The sequence below is a fragment of the Myotis lucifugus genome, unplaced genomic scaffold (genome assembly GCF_000147115.1).
Source record: "Myotis lucifugus unplaced genomic scaffold, Myoluc2.0 scaffold_2, whole genome shotgun sequence".
Lineage (NCBI taxonomy): Eukaryota > Metazoa > Chordata > Mammalia > Chiroptera > Vespertilionidae > Myotis > Myotis lucifugus.
In genome coordinates this window covers 6551824-6572539 of record NW_005871050.1, presented here as the reverse complement: position 1 = coordinate 6572539, position 20716 = coordinate 6551824, and the positions used below count along the sequence as shown (strand labels likewise).

At 40.9% G+C, this 20716-nt stretch overlaps 1 protein-coding gene across 1 annotated transcript in view; it reads right to left on the bottom strand.

Moving 5' to 3' along the window:
• HS6ST2 (heparan sulfate 6-O-sulfotransferase 2) overlaps window positions 1-20704 on the bottom strand; it is a 315604-nt gene extending 294900 nt beyond the window's left edge. Inside the window, 3 exon segments of the mRNA XM_023757876.1 lie at window positions 19207-19725; window positions 20567-20637; window positions 20639-20704. Coding sequence (XP_023613644.1) covers window positions 19207-19725; window positions 20567-20637; window positions 20639-20704 — 656 coding nt within the window.
• Between the last annotated feature and the right edge of the window lie 12 nt (window positions 20705-20716).

Below are 20716 nucleotides of genomic sequence, written 5' to 3'. Positions count from 1 at the left end.
GGGCTGTTTGGCTCCTATAGCCAAGCAGCCCCTTAGCCCTCTCTTTCACTGAAATGTGAGTCAGAATAATCATTCATCCATCACTCAGGGTCTGCTGGTCAGCCCTGGCAGTATCAGGAAATGTCCATAGAGCTCCATAAAACTTTTGCAGTGCCTGAATTTCTGCAAAAATGTTATTTTCCCCTGTAGCATCCAACACTAGATTGAGTATCTTGTAAAGATGACATGACTCCTCACAATAACTATTCCCTAGTTAAAAGTCATAACTGGATAAAGTCTTGCTCTTCAGTTGTCCCACATCATCCGAGGTAAGCTAAAAATATCTTCAAATCCTTTGGATATAGCATATTAGCTAAATTTCATCTCTTCCCAAAATAACCAGCTCAGATTAGAAACCAGGAATCTTTATGGGGCACACTAAAATGCATCATATCTTAAAATGTATCATAGACTTAAATGTAAAAGTGAAAACTATAAAAGTTTTAGAAAAAAACAGGCGAAAATCTTCAAGATCCAGGGCTAGGCAGAGAATTCTTAGACTTGACACCAAATCATATTCCATAAAAGGAAAAATTGATAGATTGTACACCATCAAAATCATAAATTTTGCTATGGCAACTACTAAGTAAATAAGATGAAAAGACAGGCAATGAACTAAGAGAAAATATTGCAAACAATATATCTGACAATAGACTAATATGCAGTTATATAAATAACACTCAAAACTCAACAGCTGAAAAAACAAAGAATTCCCTCAGAAAATGGGCAAATGGCATGAACAGACATTCCACCAAAGAAGGCAAATAGATGGCTGAAAGGATGTTAAACATCTCTAGCTATCAGGGAAAGGCAATTTAAAACCACAGTGAGATGTTACTAAACACTTATCAGAATGGCTAAAATAAAAAAAAATAGTGACAACACCAAATGCTAGCAAAGATGAGGAGAAACTGGATCCCTCATATATTGCTGGTAGAAATGTGAAATGACATATAGCCATTCTGGAAAAGTCTGGTAGTTTCTTATAAAGTTAAACATGCATTTACCAAATGACCCAGAAATTGCATTCTTGAGTATTTATCCTGGAAAAATAAACACTTATTGCCCCACAAATGCCTATACACGAATTTCATAGCAGATTTATTCATAGTACCCAAAAACTGGAATCACCCCAGATGTCCTTGAGTTGGTCAATAGTTAAACTATTACCATGGAATAGGCTTCAACAAAAAAGATTGAGCTGTTGCTACAAGCAGCAGCTTAGATGAATCTTGAGTAAATTATGCTGAATCATAAGAGGCACCCAAAACCAGCTCTCATTCCTAATCCAGCAGAAACATGGTACCCCAGTATTTTAATATGAAAGTCACCAGTGGCTCTGAAACCAAACTTGATCACTATTAAAGCTGCCAGTTTGCAGGCGGCCACTGCAGACCCCTGTGCCCTGAAGCAGATGTGGGTACACTGATTATCTCCAAAACTACATCTGGGAGGGGGACGTGAGAGTCACTAATAGGCAATCTGCCATTTTATTATGGCAATAATTTGTCTTTTTCTCAATGGTATTTCTTTCTCAGACCCAACTTTAGCTTCTGACATTTCAATTCGAAATTCCTACTATTTATTGAATATTTTTACCTGCTTAAAGTTCTGGAAGAATATTTGTTTTCTTCCTTTTAGGTTTCTGTTGCTAAGCTAAATTCGGAGACCACCAAGGTATATAACCAAGAGCCAAATGATGTTATAGCTGTGCATACTGTGGGCTTTCTGACTTAGCAGATTTACTGCATATAAGAGCTCCTCTCAGTTAACCAGAAAGAGCTACATGTTGGAGTCAGAGCCCAGTAAACCAGAAGAGCTGGATTTCTGGGGTCCCTGGCTTGTTTGCTGTCAGCATGGAAACCTGACTTCTGTGACATTAGCTAGAGAAGATATTCTGACACAAATGTCACAACCTACGACCCCACACCCAGTCCACTGATACCTTCCTACAATGAATAATGGTTGCATCACTGTGGTTTAAAAGAAAAACAAACATGACATTCAATGGAGAGCATCGCAGCCTTGGTCATACCAATCTCCAAAGGGGAGAGATTGTCAATTTAACTGCTTACTTCGACGCTTAAAAATCCCATATGCAGCCTTTAACTTAGCATTCTGCAGAGCTCTGGAAAATTATGAGCCACTTTCCTACAACAGGGTTAGGCGAAGTGTCTGCAATGCTGAACTCTCATTGAGATGAGCTGACTAATCTGGCTGCATTAAACAGTCTAGCTAAGCCACATACCTTGAGCTCCCCACATGTCAAAAGCCTATCCCCTCCAGTACAGAAGGAACTGCTGGAAACCAAAAAGTGTGATTTCAGTCTTATCCTAATGGATCTCGTGACATCCAGGTCTCTAAACCCCTCAATAATAATTTTTCAAGGCCATCTGGAATAAATAGAAGTCTCACTCAAAGCAGCATGTATGCAAATTCTGGCACTTTAAATGGATTCTTTCCTTAAGTGCATAAACCAGAAAGCATGGGAGCAATTGGATTAGAAAAGCAAGGGTTTAAAAAAAACCCTCTAATTGGCATTAAGTCACCAAACATTGTCAAACACATATCACTTGCTTAATTATTTTGTGTGCGCATGTGCATATCTTTATAACTTCATAAACATATAAATGAGAGGAAGATGCAGATTTAATGTATGCCCATATGGCGATAAATACAAAACTGCCATAAGATTGCAAAATGCTATACTAATACCAAAATGGTACCTTTTCTTTTTTCTTTTGCTTTGCTTCCAAGTCACAAACAAAGTGAGGGTGGTAGAAGCTAAGCATGGATTCTCACCTAAAAGGAGAAATACACACAGACTGTTTTGTCTAAAAATTTAAAATATTTTTAAATACCTTGCTTCAGCTCCATATTCTCATACAGTATAATTATATTTCATTAATCTTACAGTGTGTTTATGTGTAATATCATTTCTGCATGTCCATTACAATTGTTACTGAAGTATTTTTATGTAAATGTCCTACAATACATCATTCACCCAATATGCTTCATTTGAACATGCTTTAATGAGTTGGAGTTGACCTATTATAGTTACAATATACTGTACCACGCTCAGCAAAACCAAACACAAAACTAATAAGTATTTTTGCCTCTAGTGTATCCAGCAAATAGGTTAAGATAGTTTTTCAACCTTCAAGATATTGTGCCAGTTAATCTTCTACTTAGCAAAGTCTCAGTCATAAGGCATGTACTGTACTGAGGTAGCCATCATCCCAAAGTCATAATAGGTCTAGTTGTATTGGGCATGTTTTTAGCATTCTTTGATGCCTTCAACCTAATTTCTTTGCTGCCCGCACTAAAGTCAGCCAGACTGGTACGCTCATCCTCATTTTCATATTCTCTTTAATGGCACTCTTCTAAGCTGCCTCTTCCAAAAGAGAGAGGTCACTCCTAAGGGAATTTGCTACCCTTACTTGGTTATTCCAGTAATAAAATATACTTTTATTATTTTCATGGTGAGCCCCTGGGATGAAAGCAGGCTTCAGAATTCATTTTCTCTGAGACCACTCACTGGGTTTTGAGAGAAAACATCTTTATTCCACTGGCTCCTTGTGCTTCAAGATTACATGAGCTGCCCTGGGTGAACTGATTCACACTATCCTCCAAAAGTCTACACAGACCAAATGGAGCAAAAACAAACAAAAGAAAACTGTCATTTATAGAAACAGGCCACACTCAGAGTAGTGTAACTGAAATTGCTAATGAGCCCACCGCCAATATTCCACAACAAGACAGTTTGGCCTCTTACAAATCTTATGAAGTGTGTGCATCATATGTTAAGTCCACATAGGGTAAAAAAACCTAAAATACAGTTAAGGTTTTCATTTTCCTTACCTGGAAAAAATGAATCTTTCCTCTAATATAACTCTTTTTTAAAAAAATTCTCCCTAAAACATCATTCTTCTGTGTAAATCAGTGTTGAAAGCATTTGCAATACCTTGGGTATCTAAATCTTTATTTAAGAGGGAGGAAAAAAAAGAGCTTCAGGATTCACCTTTAAAGAGTGATTTTTATTAAACTTTTTTCTTTTTTAAATACGTTTTTATTGATTTTTTTTTAGAGAGAGAGAAAGAGAGAGGGATAAAGAGAAAGGAACATCATGAGAGAGGAACTCATCAATTGGCTGCCTCCTGCATGGCCCCCACTGGGGATCAAGCCCACAACCTGGGCATGTGCCCTTATTGGGATTGAACCAATGACCTATTGGTTCCTGGGTCAACACTCAACCACTGAGCCACACCAGCCGGGCTTAAACATTTTTCAAAGGAGCTTTTAAAAAATCAGTTAATATGTTGGATACTGATATCACCAGATAGTCACTTCCAGTCTCCATTCCACTCAGCCTGTATAGATACATCAAAAAAAGAGGGTAAAGGCTTTGGGAGATTTGTCTGAGAATTTAGACGGTATTAAAACATACCAAACAGGCCATGAGGCTTAACTGGTTTTAAATGTCAGCTCCAATATTGACTGGCTGTGCAGATTTAGGTGGGTTATATACTATTATTTTGTTTAATTCTATGTTTTCTCATCTTTAAATTGTTTTTTTAAACATCTACCTGAGAAGGTTTTATTGAGGATTAAATGAGAAAAATATATTATGTCCCTAATACCCCTAAACATGAATAGGTCTTCATGGAAAGTCTGGTCAAGCTACCTGGGTCAAACCATCACTTTACAGTAATTCCCTTTTCCTAAGTCTTGGGCTCTTCACTGTTGCATGTGAATTAAAAAACTTGATGTGGTAAGTGAAAGATTGGCAATACTTCCAAATAATTCAGACCACTAATACTCTTTCTCATGTGCTCAGATTATAGCTTGATCCCTTATTCCTGCCAGACTTTATGCCTTAGTAGTAGATAGTCTATTTTCAGAAATGTATAGTCTTCTAATTGGGTGCAGGACCATTACATTGAGTTTGTTAACCATGTTGTTCAAATTTTCTGTATTTTTACTCATTTTTTGTTCATTTGTCTATCAATTTCAGAAAGAGGTTAGTAGATTTTACCATTTCTCCTTATAGATCTGTCAAATTTGGTTTCATATATTTCAGAACGATGGTATTAAGTGCATACAAGTTTAGAATTGTTATCTAAAGAATTGAACTTTTTCATCATTATTCAGTGATGGTTTTTATCCCAAATAAAGTTTTTTTTTGCTTAGTCTATTTGGTCTCATATCAATTTGCCTATATCAGCTTCCTTCTGCTTAGTATTTGCATAGTATATATATTCCAATCCTATCTGTATATGTTTTAGCTTTGTCTCTTATATATAGCATATAGTTAGATTTCATATTTTCACCCATTGTGATAATCCATGTCTTTCAACTGGTGAATTTAGTCAACTGTTATTTATTGTAATAACTGAGGAGTTGACTGCCAAGATCAAAGGACCTTTTAAAGCAATCTCTGTGTTTCCTGGCTATAACCTGGTCACCCTAGTCAATTTCTAAACACCATTTGCTTCCGTTGACTGCTGTAGGAAGTTAACAAAAATCCAATGATCTCCATGAGTGGATTGGAACTGACACTATACTGAAGATTTTTTTCTTTCTTTTTTTTTTAAAGAAAGCACAGTTATGGTAGAAAGTCAATTAATGCAAGAAATGCTGCACACAGGCCTAATCCATTTGATGCAAATCAATGCTTTGCACATTTCAATTGCTTTGTATTTTTTCAGAAAAGTTCATGGCACTAAACTCTTCACAAGAAACAGACCAATTCTCTTAGGCTCACTAGGACATCTCTGCTAGTAAAATTTAAAAAGCAATCAAACTGAATAAGAAATCCTTTTCATAGACATTTACATTGGAGTAGAAAATGATTCTTGACAATTCAGAGTAAATGAAGTGCAAATTATTCTCTTATAATATATCTCAGAATTGAAGCTTAAATTGTGACTTAAAAGAGAACCCACAGTTTAATCAGAAAAATACATTTATTGGTAATTCCTATGTGATCATATTTGATACATTTATATTATAGGGTAACAAGTTCAAAACTATTGCTAAGGTATAAATATGGAATTTATGCAGAATTTGCATGTATTGAATTTTATTTTGAATTTGCATGCGCCTATATTTGAATATTTATAATATTCCAGGAAAAGCACAGTGGAATGTACCAGACAGATTTATTTAGTGTTATGCTCTGAAATATGTCAAAGTCTTCAACACTGTTCTTAAAGGCAAAATGGCAGAAAAAACAAATGGGAAGCAATAAGACCAACTGAATAATCCACAAAGTCCAATATCTAGTAAAACTAGAGAAGCTCTTTTGTCAATAAATAATTGACTCAAGTTTAGACAAATATTTCTCTGAATGGTATTTTATTAGAAGACATGTACCATTAATTGGATTTTTCACTATGCTTTAATGGAAGAGGGAGCATTACCATTCACACCCCCACCCCTAAACGCAATGACTAAATATCTCAATTTGTCACAAAATGGCAATATTAGCTTTTCAACTGTGAATCACATTCTTTACACTATCAAAATAGCTTGTACCTAGAATGTAGTTTGAGTGGAGTTTCAACATTACTATGCAACTCACTGTATATAGTAACCCCTCAGATATCCAGAGCAATTGGGTAACCAACTTAATTTATAGTTAATTGGGGGTAATGTTCTTATGAAGTGAAACTGTCCTAGAAGGCAACGAGTGTACTATTAAGTGATCTAAACTCTCAGTTGTGGAAATTTAGAACTAAAGACCTTCGCCAGCCCCAAGACTTCACTCTTCTAGCCAGACCATTAACTCTGATATCAGCTTATTTGGAAAGAGGCACATGAAGACTCAAAATCAAGGCTGTCTTGGATGTCTCTGGCTGAGTAGAATAAGCTTTACACTTCCAACTGTGTGCCACTATTAATTTCCTGTTCCATTTAACGTTTAAACATAGAAGAAAATTAGCAACTCACTCAAATATCTTTGGAATACAACAGGCAATCATGAGGAAAAATCAGCAGACAATGCCTGACTTATCACCTCTGCCTTTCAGTCTGAAAGTTTATTTAGCTGAGGCTGCTTTCCTCATTAAGGACTCCCAGGATATCAAGAAACTAATGAACTAACCAGCCATAGTCTCCAGGAACCTAAAAGTACACATGAGTGTAATTTATCACAGTCGTAATAAAACATCATTTTTTAAATTGTCAGTGTTTACTTTTATTATCCAAGTAGTGCAAACTTATAAAGGAAATTTAAAACCTTCAAAGAAGCAGAATAAGAAAATAAGTCACTAATCAATCTATTAATATATTTTGTGTATATTCTTTATGCTTAGATTTGGAAGGGGCAGGAATATGATTTGTGTGTCTTCTCTCTCTCTCTCTCTCTCTCTCTCTCTCTCTCTCTCTCTCGTTAACATAATGGTAGTTATACTGGGTCCATAATTATCTCTTTTTCCTTCAGCATTAAATCACTAGCAATTTTCCATACTCTATAAAAGGACGTTTAAATGGTATTGTAATAATTCGTCAAGTAAATGCACTGAGATTTTTTGAATCATTCTCCTCCATGTGGATGTTCAGATTTTTCAATTTGTTGCATTCATAAATAACGCATTACCTTTCTAGTATGCCTAGTATGCCGTTATATCACCCTATGCGTTTCCCCAATGGCACTTTACACAATTTTATGTAATTAATTGTTTCATGTCTATCTTTCCCACTTCATGAGAGTAGGGACCACGTCCCTAATTTCTCAGTGTCCCCAAGCACATAGTACAGTGATAGGAGATATTCAAGGAATATTTGTTGAATAAATTAATGAATAAATAGATGAGTAAATGAATGAAAAGCATGTATAGGATTATGTTTTCCAATAAAATGCCAGAAATCATGACTGAAAGAAATAAATATTTTAATATTCTGTTTATATTATCTCATTTATTCCAAAAGAATCATTTAAATTTGTATTTCCCACCAACAATGTATGAAAATTATGATATATACAACTTGTCAACATTTTTTGTTTGGTGGTGATGGTGATGTATGTTGAGTTTTTGGTTTTGTTTTGATTTCTTTAAAACAGGGTTATTTAAAGGGGCAAAAGGTTTCCTACATTTAATTATTTAAATTTGCATTTCTTTAATACCAGTGAGACTAAAACAGTTTTTCTATGTCGGTGAACTAATTGTAGTTCCCATGTTTTAAACTGTGTGTTCATACCCTTTGTTTATCTAGTCGATTCGTAGGAGTTCTTTATACAGGAAATATGTCATTCTTTTGTCTGTTTTATTTGTTGTGCATATTTGAATCAGTTTGATATGTGCCTTTTCATTTTGGCTATTTTTTTGAGATGAACATTTCTCATTTTTATGTAATCATAAATATCTTTATCCTCTATTCAAACCTTTTATTATTATTATTATTGATTTCAGAGAGGGAGAGATAGAAACATCAATGATGAGAAAGAATCATTGATTGGCTGCCTCCTGCACGCCCTCCAATGGGGACAGAGCCCACAACCCCGGGCATGTGCCCTGACCAGGACTCCAACCATGACCTTCTGGTTCATAGGTCTACGCTCAACCACTGAACCACACCGGCTGGGCAAACATTCTGTTTTCTCCATTAAGAGTCCCACATGTGAATTGCAGTCATCATTTAAATAACACTGATTGTGAATTAAGATTAACTGGGTTTGACAAAACATCAAAGATGGCGGCAGAGTAGGTGGACCTTTCTTGCACCTCCTCTCAGACCATACTAGAAATAAAACTAAATTGGGGAACATTCACCCTGAATTACCAACTGAAGATTAGCTGAAGAAGAGACTTTTAACAGGAAGGGCAGAAACCACCTGAGTAGAAGGGCAGGGTTGAAAGAGGTGCTGACCCAGTTCCCATGAGCAGCAGGCCAAGGGTGAGGAGGGACCTCTAAGCTGCAGGGGTGGGGGTTCCCCTGAGAGGAGTGAGGCCTGGACCCCAAGTTGGGCTCCCCAGCCTGGAGCACCGGAGCTAGAATAGCAGCCCACATAACATCCAGTTGTGAAAGGCAACTGGGACTTCCAGGGAGAAATGGAGCCTGTCATTGACAAAGGCACTTTAAAACAAACAATAACAAAAAAACACAGCACAGGATTTTTCTTTCCTTTGCAGCCACTCACTCACCCAGGGCTTTGGTGGAAGGAGGGCGGTATGCACTGGAGTTGCCTGAGGAGAGTCTGGGGTGGGAGGCATAGGGTGAGGTGTGGAAGAGCAACAGCCAGGATACCAGTGCGAGGTCATCACCCCTACCCTGCTATGGCAGAAGCCATTTTTCCTGAGAGGCGCAAACTCCTCCCAGCAGCAACAACCCTGGGAAAGGCAATTCCCCTGCCCTCCGGGATAGTTTGCCCCACCCTCAGGAATCCGGCTCACCCCACCCTTGGGAATCCTGCTTGCCCCATCCCGCACTGGATCCCTGCTGCGGAGGCAGCAGCAGAGGCCACGCCTACGGGTCTGAGCAGACTTAGGGGGCATCAGTGACTGGCTTTGGGGTAGAGCTATTCCTCCCTCTTTTCTGGAAACCTGACTGGTGCTTCCCCCTCAAGGGAGAACTGCTAGAAGCTTCCAGCTTCCAGTAGACCACATCACACTATATACAAGGGGCTCCACTATGCTGCTGTCAGGGAAATATTCCGGGACAGACTCAGACGCGTGGCTCTGGGCTGGGGGAACACAGCCACCACCTTCCCTGAAATCTGAATAGCGCCTCCTGTTCAGAGGAGACCCAGAGGTCTCATTCTCCAGATTCCCCAAAAAAACCCTTTCAAAAACAGCCTTTTCAATGACTAAGTCCCAGCAGGTGGAGGCCGATCCCGAGGTGCCTTGGGATGTTTGTTGACTGCCTTGGCCCAGTGTTAACAAGCCCACCTTACAATGCAGCTTGGCCTCTCCCATGTGCAGCCCTGTAGAGGCAGCCACAAACTGCATTGCTTGAAGCTTCCAACAGGTTGCAAGAGCCAAACATTGTCATCTTCTGACAGTTCCTATCACCAAAGTACCTCCCAGAGGGCCGGGAATCAGCCTACAAATGTTGGCCTCAGTCAACAAAAGAATATGACCCAAAGGGAGATCCCAGCAAGCACTAAACTCTGCAGAGACAAACTCTACTTTGCTTTTTTTTCTTAATTTTTTTCTATTTATTGCTTTGTTATTATTTTTTCATCTTTTTCTTTCATATCTTATTTTTCTATTTCCTTTTTTACTCTATTTTTTTCTCCTTCTCTTTTTTCCTGTTTTCCTTTTCATAATTTCTGTCCTTCCTCTTTTCTTTAATACTGTTTTCCTTTCCCTATTCTTTAATCTTATTCTTTTCTTTGCCTTCTTTCTTTTCATATTCTTCCCCCCTCTTTTTTTTCCTCAGATGTTTTTCCTTTTAATATTCTTGTTCTCTTTTATCTTTCATAATCCTTTTTTCCTGTTGTTGTTGTTATTGTCTTTTGTATGTTTTTATTTTGTTTTGTTTTGTTGTGCTTTGTTTTGTTGTCAGCACCTGCACAACAGCTAGCATGACATGATTGGGGTTGAGCCTCCAGTCAGCCAGCCTGAGGGGAGATCCCACCCACGAAAGGTATCTTTAGGGTTTTCTATGTACAATATCATGTCATCTGAGAATAGTGACAGTTTTACTTCCTCCTTTCCCATTTGAGTACCTTTTATTTCTTCTTCCTGTCTGATTACTGTGGCCAGGATTTCCAGTACTATGTTGAATATGAGTGGTGAAAGCAGACATCCCTGTCTTATTCCCTATCTTAAGGAAAAGTTTTAGTTTCTGCCCATTATTAAGTCAGCTGTGGGTTTGTCAAATACGGCCTTTATTAAGCTGAGGTATGTACCCTCTATTCCCACTTTGCTGAGAATTTTGATCATAAATGGGTGCTGGACTTTATCAAACAATTTTTAAAAATCTATTGATATAATCACATGATTTTTTTCCTTCATTTTGTTTATGTGTTGTACATTTATTGATTTACAAATATTGTACCAACCTTGCATCCCCAGAATAAACCCCACTTGATCATCATATTTGATTGTTTTAATGTATTGCTGGATCTGGTTTGCTAATATTTTGTTAAGGATTTTAACATCTATGTTCATCAGGGATATAGGCCTATAATTTACTTTCTTTATAGTCTTTATCTGGTTTTGGAATTAGGATAATGCAGACCTGGTAAAAAGAGCTTGGGAATCCTCACTCCTCTTGAATTTTTTGAAATAGTATGAGAAGGATAACTGTTAGTTCTTTCTTGAATGTTTGGTAAAATTTACCTGTGAAACCATCTGGTCCTGTTTGTTAGTTTTTTTTTGTTTTGTTTTGTTTTGTTTTGTTTTTATAAATGTTTCAATTTATTTAGTTGTAATCCATCTATTCATAATTTCTGATTTTTCCTGATTCAGTTTTGTAAATAGTATATTTTTAAAATTTTACCCATTTCGTCCAGATTGTCCAAATTGTTGGCATATCATTGTTCATAATATTTTCTTGCAATTCCATGTATTTCTGTGGAGTCGGTTCTTACTTCTCTCCTTTCATTTCTGCTTTTTTTGGGGGGTTCTCTATCCTTTTTCTTTTTTTTTCTTTTTTTTTAAATTATATTTTATTGATTTCCCACAGAGAGGAAGGGAGAGGAATAGAGAGCTAGAAACATCGATGAGAGAGAAACATCGATCAGCTGCCTCCTGCACATCTCCCACTGGGGATGTGCCCGCAACCAAGGCACATGCCCTTGACCGGAATCGAACCCGGGACCCCTCAGTCCACAGGCCGACGCTCTATCCACTGAGCCAAACCGGTTAGGGCTATCCTTTTTCTTGATGAGTATGGTTAAAAGTTTGTCCATACATTTTATCTTTTCAAAGAACGAGTTCTTGGTTTCATTGATCATTTGTAATGTTTTTCTAGACCAGCAGTTCTCAACCTGTGGGTCGCAACCCTTTGGGGGTCGAACGACCCTTTCACAGGGGTCACCTAAGGCCATCGAAAAACACATATATAATTACATATTGTTTTTGTGATTAATCACGATGCTTTAATTATGTTCAATTTGTAACAATGAAATTGGGGGTCACCACAACATGAGGAACTGCATTAGGATAGTTGACAACCACTGTTCTAGACTCTTATCTTGTTTCTGTTCTGATCTCTATTACCTTTCTGCTACTCACTTTGGGCTCTGTTGTTCTTTTTCTAGTTCCTTTAAATGTAAAGTTATATTGTTTAGTTGAAATTTTTATTGTTTCTTCAGGTAGACCTGTAATGCTATGACATTCCCTCTTAGAACTGCTTTTGCTATGTCCCATAGAATCTGTGCTGTTGTATAGTCATTTTAATGTATTTCCAAGTATTTTTTTTATTTCTTCCTTGAGCTCATTGTTAACCCATTCATGTTATTTAGTGTCCATGTCTTCGTGTGTTTTTCCAGTTTATTTTATTGTAACTGATTTCAAGTTTCATACCATTATGGTTAAAGATGCTTGATATGATTTAAAACCTTTTAAATTTATTGAGATTTGTTTTGCACCCTAACATGTGGTCTATCCTAGAAAATGTTCCATGTGCACTTGAAAAGAATGTGTATTCTGCTGCTTTGGGGTGAATTGCTCTGAAGATAGCAATTAAATCCATCTGATCTAGTTTGTCATTTAAATCCACTAACTCCTTCTTTATTTTCTATCTGGAGGTTCTATCTATTGATGTCAATGGGGTGTTATAATCCCCTATGACTGTATTACTATCAATGTCTCCCTTTATGTCCATCAAGATTTGCTTTACTTTTTTTAGATGCTCCTATGTCAGATGCATAAAGGTTTACAAGAGTTATATCCTTTGGTCAGATCAATTCCTTTAGCATTATGTAATGTCTTTCCTTGTCTCTTTTATGGCCTTTGTTTTGAGTCTATTTTGTCTAATATAAGTATATCTAACCCACCTTATTTTCTTTGCCATTTGCATGAAATTTCTTTTTCCATCTCTTTAGTCTGTATATATATTTCGATCTTAGGTCAATCTCTTGTAAGCAGCATATAAATGGGTCTTGTTTTGTTACCAATTCTGCTACCCTATGTCTTCTAAATATGCCCTACCTATTCCCAGAAACCTTGAAAAACAGATTTCTCCTTTTTCTCACCTGTTCCTCATACTTTATAAAGCAAAAGGTCTTAGAAAGTATCTCATTTAAATCTTCCATTTTTACAGACAGGTATGAACTTGACCAGAATCAAAAGTTCCTCCTCACCACTCATCCATCTATACTACAGTGTTCTGCACTTTACTCACTAGTCTTTATGGACCTGCGGCTGAAGATGGCAACTTTGGCTTTTTTGGCTTTGTCTTGCCTCTAACCTTCCCAAACTGCTATACCAGCACTGCTAGGAGTTCATAATACTTACTCCACAAAGTTTGCTGATTGGATCTAAAGTTCTCAACCTGTAGGTTGAGAACAATGAAAATACATCCTGCATATCAGATATTTACATTACAATTCATAACAGTAGCAAAATTACAGTTATGAAGTAGCAACGAAAATAATTTTATGGTTGGGGGTCACCACAACATGAGGAACTGTATTAAAGGGTCGCGGCATTAGGAAGGTTAAGAACCACTGAAACTGTAACATAAACAGATGGACTTAACTCTATTTTTAAATATATTCTAGTAAAGGTATGCCATTTTAAATATATTATTGATATTTAAATCATGTTCAAACAAAATTCTTCTTTATTAAATATCTAAAATACCAAAGTGTTCTGTTCTATTGTAAGATTTGTGAGAGAAAGGATGACATGTCTTTCCTGGAATATAATGGGCATTGTTACAAAAATTTTGTTTAATGACTAACGGATGGAAGAGATGACTATTCCTTAATGACATTTCATATTACCCAGGTTGAAAACAGATACCTATAAAAGACAAACTCTAAAATTGTTATTGCCACATAACAGCAATAATATAAAATTATACTAAGAAATCCTAATTCTAAAGGACCTTTTATACTTCCTTAAGAACTCAGAGCTTTGTTAGGACTCCCTTCACGCAAAGATGCAAACTAATACTGCTGAAGTTCTACAGATGTTATCATGGTGAATGTCTCTCCCTCTCCTGTGAAACAGTGGAAGAGTATAACAGCTTTTATCAAAGATAGCTCAGGAAATTCATCCTCAGTATGTAAAGCTGTCCTGGGAGAGCCAAGTGGCCTACAACCTGATGGACAGCATTGCTGGTTCTAACAGTCCATTGACTCGCTGCCTCACCCTGTACCACAAGCCTGTCAATTCATCATGTTTAACTGCAAAATCTAAAAAGCAAAGGAGTTGGAGCATGGGCATGTGAGGTGTGAGCAGGCACATGCACTATGTTCTTATTAAGACATAGCACTTTCTAAATACCGTCTAAATACCGTATGATTTCACTTTATGAAAAAATCTAAAGAACAAACTAAATTGAAACAGACTCATAGACACAGAGAACAGATTGATGGTTGCCAGAGGAGAGGAGCAGTGGGAGATTAGGTGAAAAGGGTGAAGGGATTAAAAAGTACAAATTGGCCCATCGTGTGGCTAAGTGGTTGAGTGTCAACCTATGAACCAGGAGGTCACGGTTCAATTCCTGGTCAGGGCACATGGCCGAGTTGCAGGCTTTATCCCCAGTGTGGGGCATACAGGAGGCAGCCAATCAATGATTCTTCCTCATCATTGATGTTTCTATCTCTCTCTCCCTCTCTCAAAGCAATAAATATGTATTTTTAAGAAGTACACAAAATAGTCACAGGGATGTGAAAGTACAACATAGAAAATATAGTCAGTGATGTGTAATAACTACATAGGGTGCCAGGTGGGTACCGGAAATACCAGGGGGAACACTTCATAAATTATGTGATTGTTTAACTATTATACTGTACACTGGAAACAAACACAAAATAATATTGACTGTAAACTGTAATTGAGAAATAAAAAAAATTTAAATAAAACATTGCTCTTTCAAAATAGAGCTACCTTTTAAACAGAAATGGGAAAAAAATAAAACATTCACAATATTTAAAAAGGAATGACAAAAAAGGGAAAAAGAAAGCTTTTCTCCATATAAATGCCTTTTAGTCCTTTCATATTAGTGATTGCCTACTGAATTTTAGATAACAACTAGTTACTCTCCTGTGCAGCTACTGGAAAATTTAGAAATGCTAAAAGTCTAGGATGCAACATGAATATGATGACCAGATACTTTGAATTGTATAGATACTGACCTCCTCCTCCTCCCAGCCACTCTGTGTGTGAAGGCCAGCACCACATGTTTTAAAGAAGAATGACACTAGGGCAATTTCTCGGTGCCCAATTCTCAATTCCTCCCACAGATCAAGTGGTACACCAGAACTGACTACAAACAGAAGGAATTTGGCCTAAAAAAGCCTTCAGAATTTGCGAGTTTTGACAGCTAGTAAGCAACAATGTTTTAATACATTTTCAAAAATAGTCTTAGAAATTCTAGACTGAGCAGGACTCTTCTCTATCCCAAACAACATATTGGCAAACAGATGCATGAAATGAAATTTCTAGGTTTTTAAAAAAGGAATAATATTCTTAATAAACAACTTGTGCCTTTTGCCAACCAAGCAGTCTCTCTTTGTCCTCTCGGGACAACAAGGCCATAGTCGTTTCTACTGAGCAGTTATATATCACCCAAACACTTTACCATCTGCTGAGACGGGGAAGCCATCTCAAATGCAGCACTGAGAACAGGATTCAGGCAAGATCTTGGTATATGGCCACAATGGCCTCTCATGCCCTACTAATGCCAATGGATGGTTATGACTCAGAAGGTGACCCCTGTCACTGCGTGAAGGCTCCTACTGACACTTATTCACCAGGCTCCCAGCATCCTCCTATTCTTTTCTGCTTTGTAGTGATTTCCAACATAACAATCAAAAGCCCCTCTGCAACCTAGCCAGGAGAACTATTCCCAGTGAGCATAAAGCCTCAAAGAGATAGAAATTTCTTCTTCCAATGGGTGTGGCAACCCTGGTCCAATCTCTCATCCAAACTCACATATGTAAAGTTATTAAAAACAGTGATGATGCAGGTGACAACAATATCAGTTAACATTTGCTGTGTGTTTATTTTGTGATATTTACTAATATGAAATATCTCACTGTACTCATCAAGGCACAGTGAAAAGACCAAAACAGCTGTGGAGTCAAACAGAATTGGAGTAAGATTCCTTCTGTGCTACTAAAGTGCTCAATTGGGAAAGTCCGTCAGCCCCTCTGGGCTTCACTTTTATCTGATAAACTGGGGTACTTTTGCTCACTCTGCCCTCTTCCCAAAGATAGTGCACGTTTACAAAGAAATACCAGAGATAATAAATGTGAAAGCTCATCAGAAACTGGAATGTGCTCTTCACACATATCAGGCTTGGACAGGCTGTGGTCCAAGGTCACACAGCTGGTTCGTGGCTGGCCTGGAACTAAGACCCAGGTGTCAGAACTCATAGACCGAACAGGCTAAGCTGTTGTTCCCCTCAGTTCAGTACAGTAGGCTTTTGGACGCAGGAACTCCCAATGGTTGACTCATCTCTGGAGACCAGTTCCTCATCCTCACACATCGGTGCCAGTACAGCTGCCTCCGTCTCTAATTTTTACTACATGCACATGTACACACACACACACACACACACACACACAATCTCACTTATACATCTCTTGGTTCATATAGATTATCAGAACTCACAGAACTGGTCCTGCAAGCATGGATTTGTTAACATCCTGAAAAATTCTGGAACTCTCAGGCTTTCACTACTGTTCAAAATGAAGATTTCTGGAGATGGGTAGGAATTAATGAAATAAAAAGGTGCCCTTGGGATAGCATGATGTTTCTTTAGCAAATTTTATTTCGTTTTTGCAAATATTGTAAGATCCAGTAACTCTCTTTAAAAAGTGGTTCTTCTTTGATTAGACTAGATGGCACTGTGGTATCACCCATTTTATGACCAACAAAATCTCATTCTACCCGGCCAGTGTTGCCCAGTGGTTAAGCGTCCACCTATGAACCTGGAGGTCAAGGTTTGAGTCCCAATCAGGGCACCTGCCCAGTTTAAGGGCTCAATCCCCAGTAGGGGGACTGCAGGAGAAAGCCAATTGATGATGATTCTCTCTCATCATTGATGTTTCTATCTCTCCCTCCCTTCCTCTCTTAAGTCAATACAAAAATATTTTTTAATATATATAAAAAAAGAAAATTTCATTTCCCCCAAATGATTTTACTTTGATTTGGGGCAACCCAGGAAATGTGTTTATACAACATGTCACACCCTGACCTACATGTCCAAAAGGATTTTAAAAAGCATATCTGTCCTGTGGAACTCAGTTTTACTTCTCTGACACCGTCACAGCTGTGGAATTTTATTTTTGCCCTAAAAGCTTTTTATATCACCACCCCTCAATACACCTACAAGCTCCATCAGCAAGAGAAATTATTTGCAATATTGCCAAATTATTTGGAATCTTCCTAAACACCAGAATATTGTGGTGACCATGACTTACACAGTTCTCATAATGGATTGAGGCAGCAAATTTCCTGAGGCCAAGATTCTCTTAAGATGGCAAAAAAAAATCTGTTAGCACTGGAAAGGAAATGAAAATTCAACAGATTCTGCCAGGATTTCAGCTCTCAAGAAAGGACACTGTAAACTGAGGGAAGGGAGAGTAGGGAGTGATGATTCCTCTGAATTTCAGTGGTCGCCAGAAAGTCAGAGGGCTCCGTTTGCCTGAGACTGGACAGAAGAAACTGCACTGGCTATGGCATTCCAAAAGACACCTGCAAAGCACTGCCTAGTCCAGAGCACCGCCTAGTCCAGACCACCACCTAATCCAGACCACCACCTAGTCCAGAGCACCTAGTACTGAGTATCTCCCATGAAGGGTTAGCAGGGAGTGTTGGGAGAGGGTCCAGATAGGCAGCCATTGCAGCAGCAGCATCCTCAAGAGCCCCTGTTGTCACTTAGATAGGAAGCAAAGAGTACAGCCACGACTTTGTCTGCCCAGAGACCCAGTCCAGAGGCTCCCTGGCAACTGGACTTACCTTGCCCATTCCCTTATCTGCTCAGCTGATTTGTTTTGGGGAGAATGGGAGCTCTTGCTGGAGCACCTGCACCCCAACACACCCTCCCCAGAACCACCTTTATGGTACTCCATGACCTCCACCAACCCGGCATTGCAGATGGATAGAGGAAAATGTCCTAATTTCAAAAGCAAGTGGCTACAATCTCTTCATATATCAGGTTTTTTCGCATCAGTCCCAGATCTAGCAAATGGGCAGGCTGCACCTGGAGATGGGGCTCAGGGTTTGTAAATCACAAGCGGCTTCTCAAGGATGAACCCCACACGGGGTCGGGGCAACGTCCCAGCCCACCCATCGGCCTTGAGGATGACCCTAGCACTGGAAAACCGCCTCGGATGCCTGGCGTGCAGCCAGTAGAGGGGCACAAGCTGGATACACACGCTCTCTCCGCTCTCTCCGGTGTCCTCAGACAGCGGCAGAGGGACACCCACTCTCCCTGGAGACTAGAGCCACAGGAGAAAAAAGAGGAAGAAAGGGGGACAAAAGTCTGCCAGGAAGAGAAAGAAAAAGGAAAATAGCGAAAGAGGAAAAAGAGAAAGTGAGAGAAGAAATTTGGAAGGAGAAGGCAAGATCAAAACAAGATCAGGAGCATTAGAAAGAGGGAAAGGCAAATAGAAGTGAGAATAAAAGGGGGAATGAATGCGGGAGTGGAAAAGAGGGAAAAAAGTTTAAAGGAGACTTCAGAACCGGGGTGTGGAGAAGAGCTAGGACAGAGGGGATTCAGGGACACTACGCACATCATGGTTCTTGCCTGCGTGCCCTACCCTGTCCCAACGGCGGCGGGCGGGGGGGGACGCTTGTTCCGGGCTTTTCTGCACCCGCTCCCAGCCACCAAGCTGGCCACCCCGCGGACAGACAGACAGGAGTCTGGGCCGGAAGTGGACAGGCTTCCCTTGCCGCCACAGGCGCCGGAGAGTGCGCGCTAGGGCACCTGGCGCCTGCCCAGCAGGGGCGCAACCCTGAGGGCGCCGAGGTGAGCACTGGGGTCGCAGGCACTCTGGCGCTCCAGAGCCCCGTCTCAACACGGGCGCGCACTCACCTGGACGGTCTCAGCTTGGCGTCGCGCTTGCCATCCACCACGGCGGGCACGCAGCTAGTAAGCTCGGTCCAGTCGGCGTGCAACCCGCAGCTCCAGCCCGTGGAGAACCTGGAGAAGAGCCAGGTCTCCCGCTTACCCGGCCGGTGGCAAGTGCATTTCTTCTGACCCACGCGGCATTCGCAAGGCTGCTCCAGCTGGATGTTGCGCACAAGGTGGCGGCCAAAAGTGGTACCTCCGGTCTTCTGGATGTGCAGGAACACGATCAGGTCATCGCCCTTGATGTCGAAGTCTACCTTGCGCAGGAGATCGCTGCGGCTGAAATTGTAACGGGGCACGAACCTGGCCGAACTCTCATCCTCTGAGCGGTACGGGTCCGGCATCGGGGAGCTGAAAGCCTGCAGGCGGAGGAGCTGGCATTCTGTGCCGGGGCACACGTATTGGAGGACGATCACGGCAAATAGGAAGAGCATCACCAAAGCCAGCAGCAGCTTGTTGGATTTCTCATCCATATTCCCGACGCTGAGGGAAACCCAAGCTCGTTACGTCAATCCCGCAGCTCAGCCCGCACTCGCCGTGCGCCCGCAATCCCCCACCCCCTGGCGCCACCGTTGCGCCCCTCTCCCCCTCCCCTCCACACCCAGTGTTCTACCGCGGAGGCAGCAGCAGCGGCGCCCTTCCCCGCTTCCTTCCTTCCCGGCAGGCTCAGCGCTGTGGCTTCTGCCGCACAGCCTCCCCCACCTCCACCCCCCGACTCCTTCCCGCTGGTCGCCTGCCCTCTCCCCGCGCCGGAGCTCTCGGGAGCCGTTTCGCGGGGTTTCGTACCCCCAGGAGCCCAGTTGCCTCACTTTCCAACTCACACCCCCCTGTCCGAGCCCCTGCGTGTCTCCCTCCACTTTCGGTGGCTCCGCGGCTCCCATCACCATCCCGCTTCACCCACAGGACTCTTCCAAGCTTCTTTCCCCCGTCCTCTAGGCGCTCAAGCAGCCGCCTCCTCGCCTGCCCCAGCAGTTTTCCTCCCCAAGACCCCAAAGCCTTAGCTCTTTCCCGCACCGGGTTGCCCACCTAGGAGGGCGCCTGGAGTGAGATCTCGGCCGGGCGAGCTGAGTTCCCCTGGGGGAAGGAGTCCGCCGGCAGCCAGACTTGCAGGCAGAGACGCCGCGCGGTGCCGGTGGTGCTCGGGGAGGGAGCAGCAGCATAGCCAAATGCGCGCTGCGTCCCTTCGGAGCGCCCAAGCCCCGTCGCCAAGGGCCAGCTGGAACTTTGCGCCTTTCTCTTCCCCGCGCGGCTGCTCTCCCCTCCCCACACAGTTCCCGCTCACCAGGGCCCGGGCGTGCGAGTCCCGCTTTCGCCTAAAACGTACCTGGCGAGGGGGCCGAAAATCTTGGAGAAGATCGCACCGAGCACGTGCTTCAGAGAGTGGCCCAGCGCTGCCCAGGCCCCGAGTGAGCAGGGCCCGGCAGAGGGAGCCCAGGTCCCAGCGTCTCCGGAGGTCGTGCATCCGCCTGGCGGC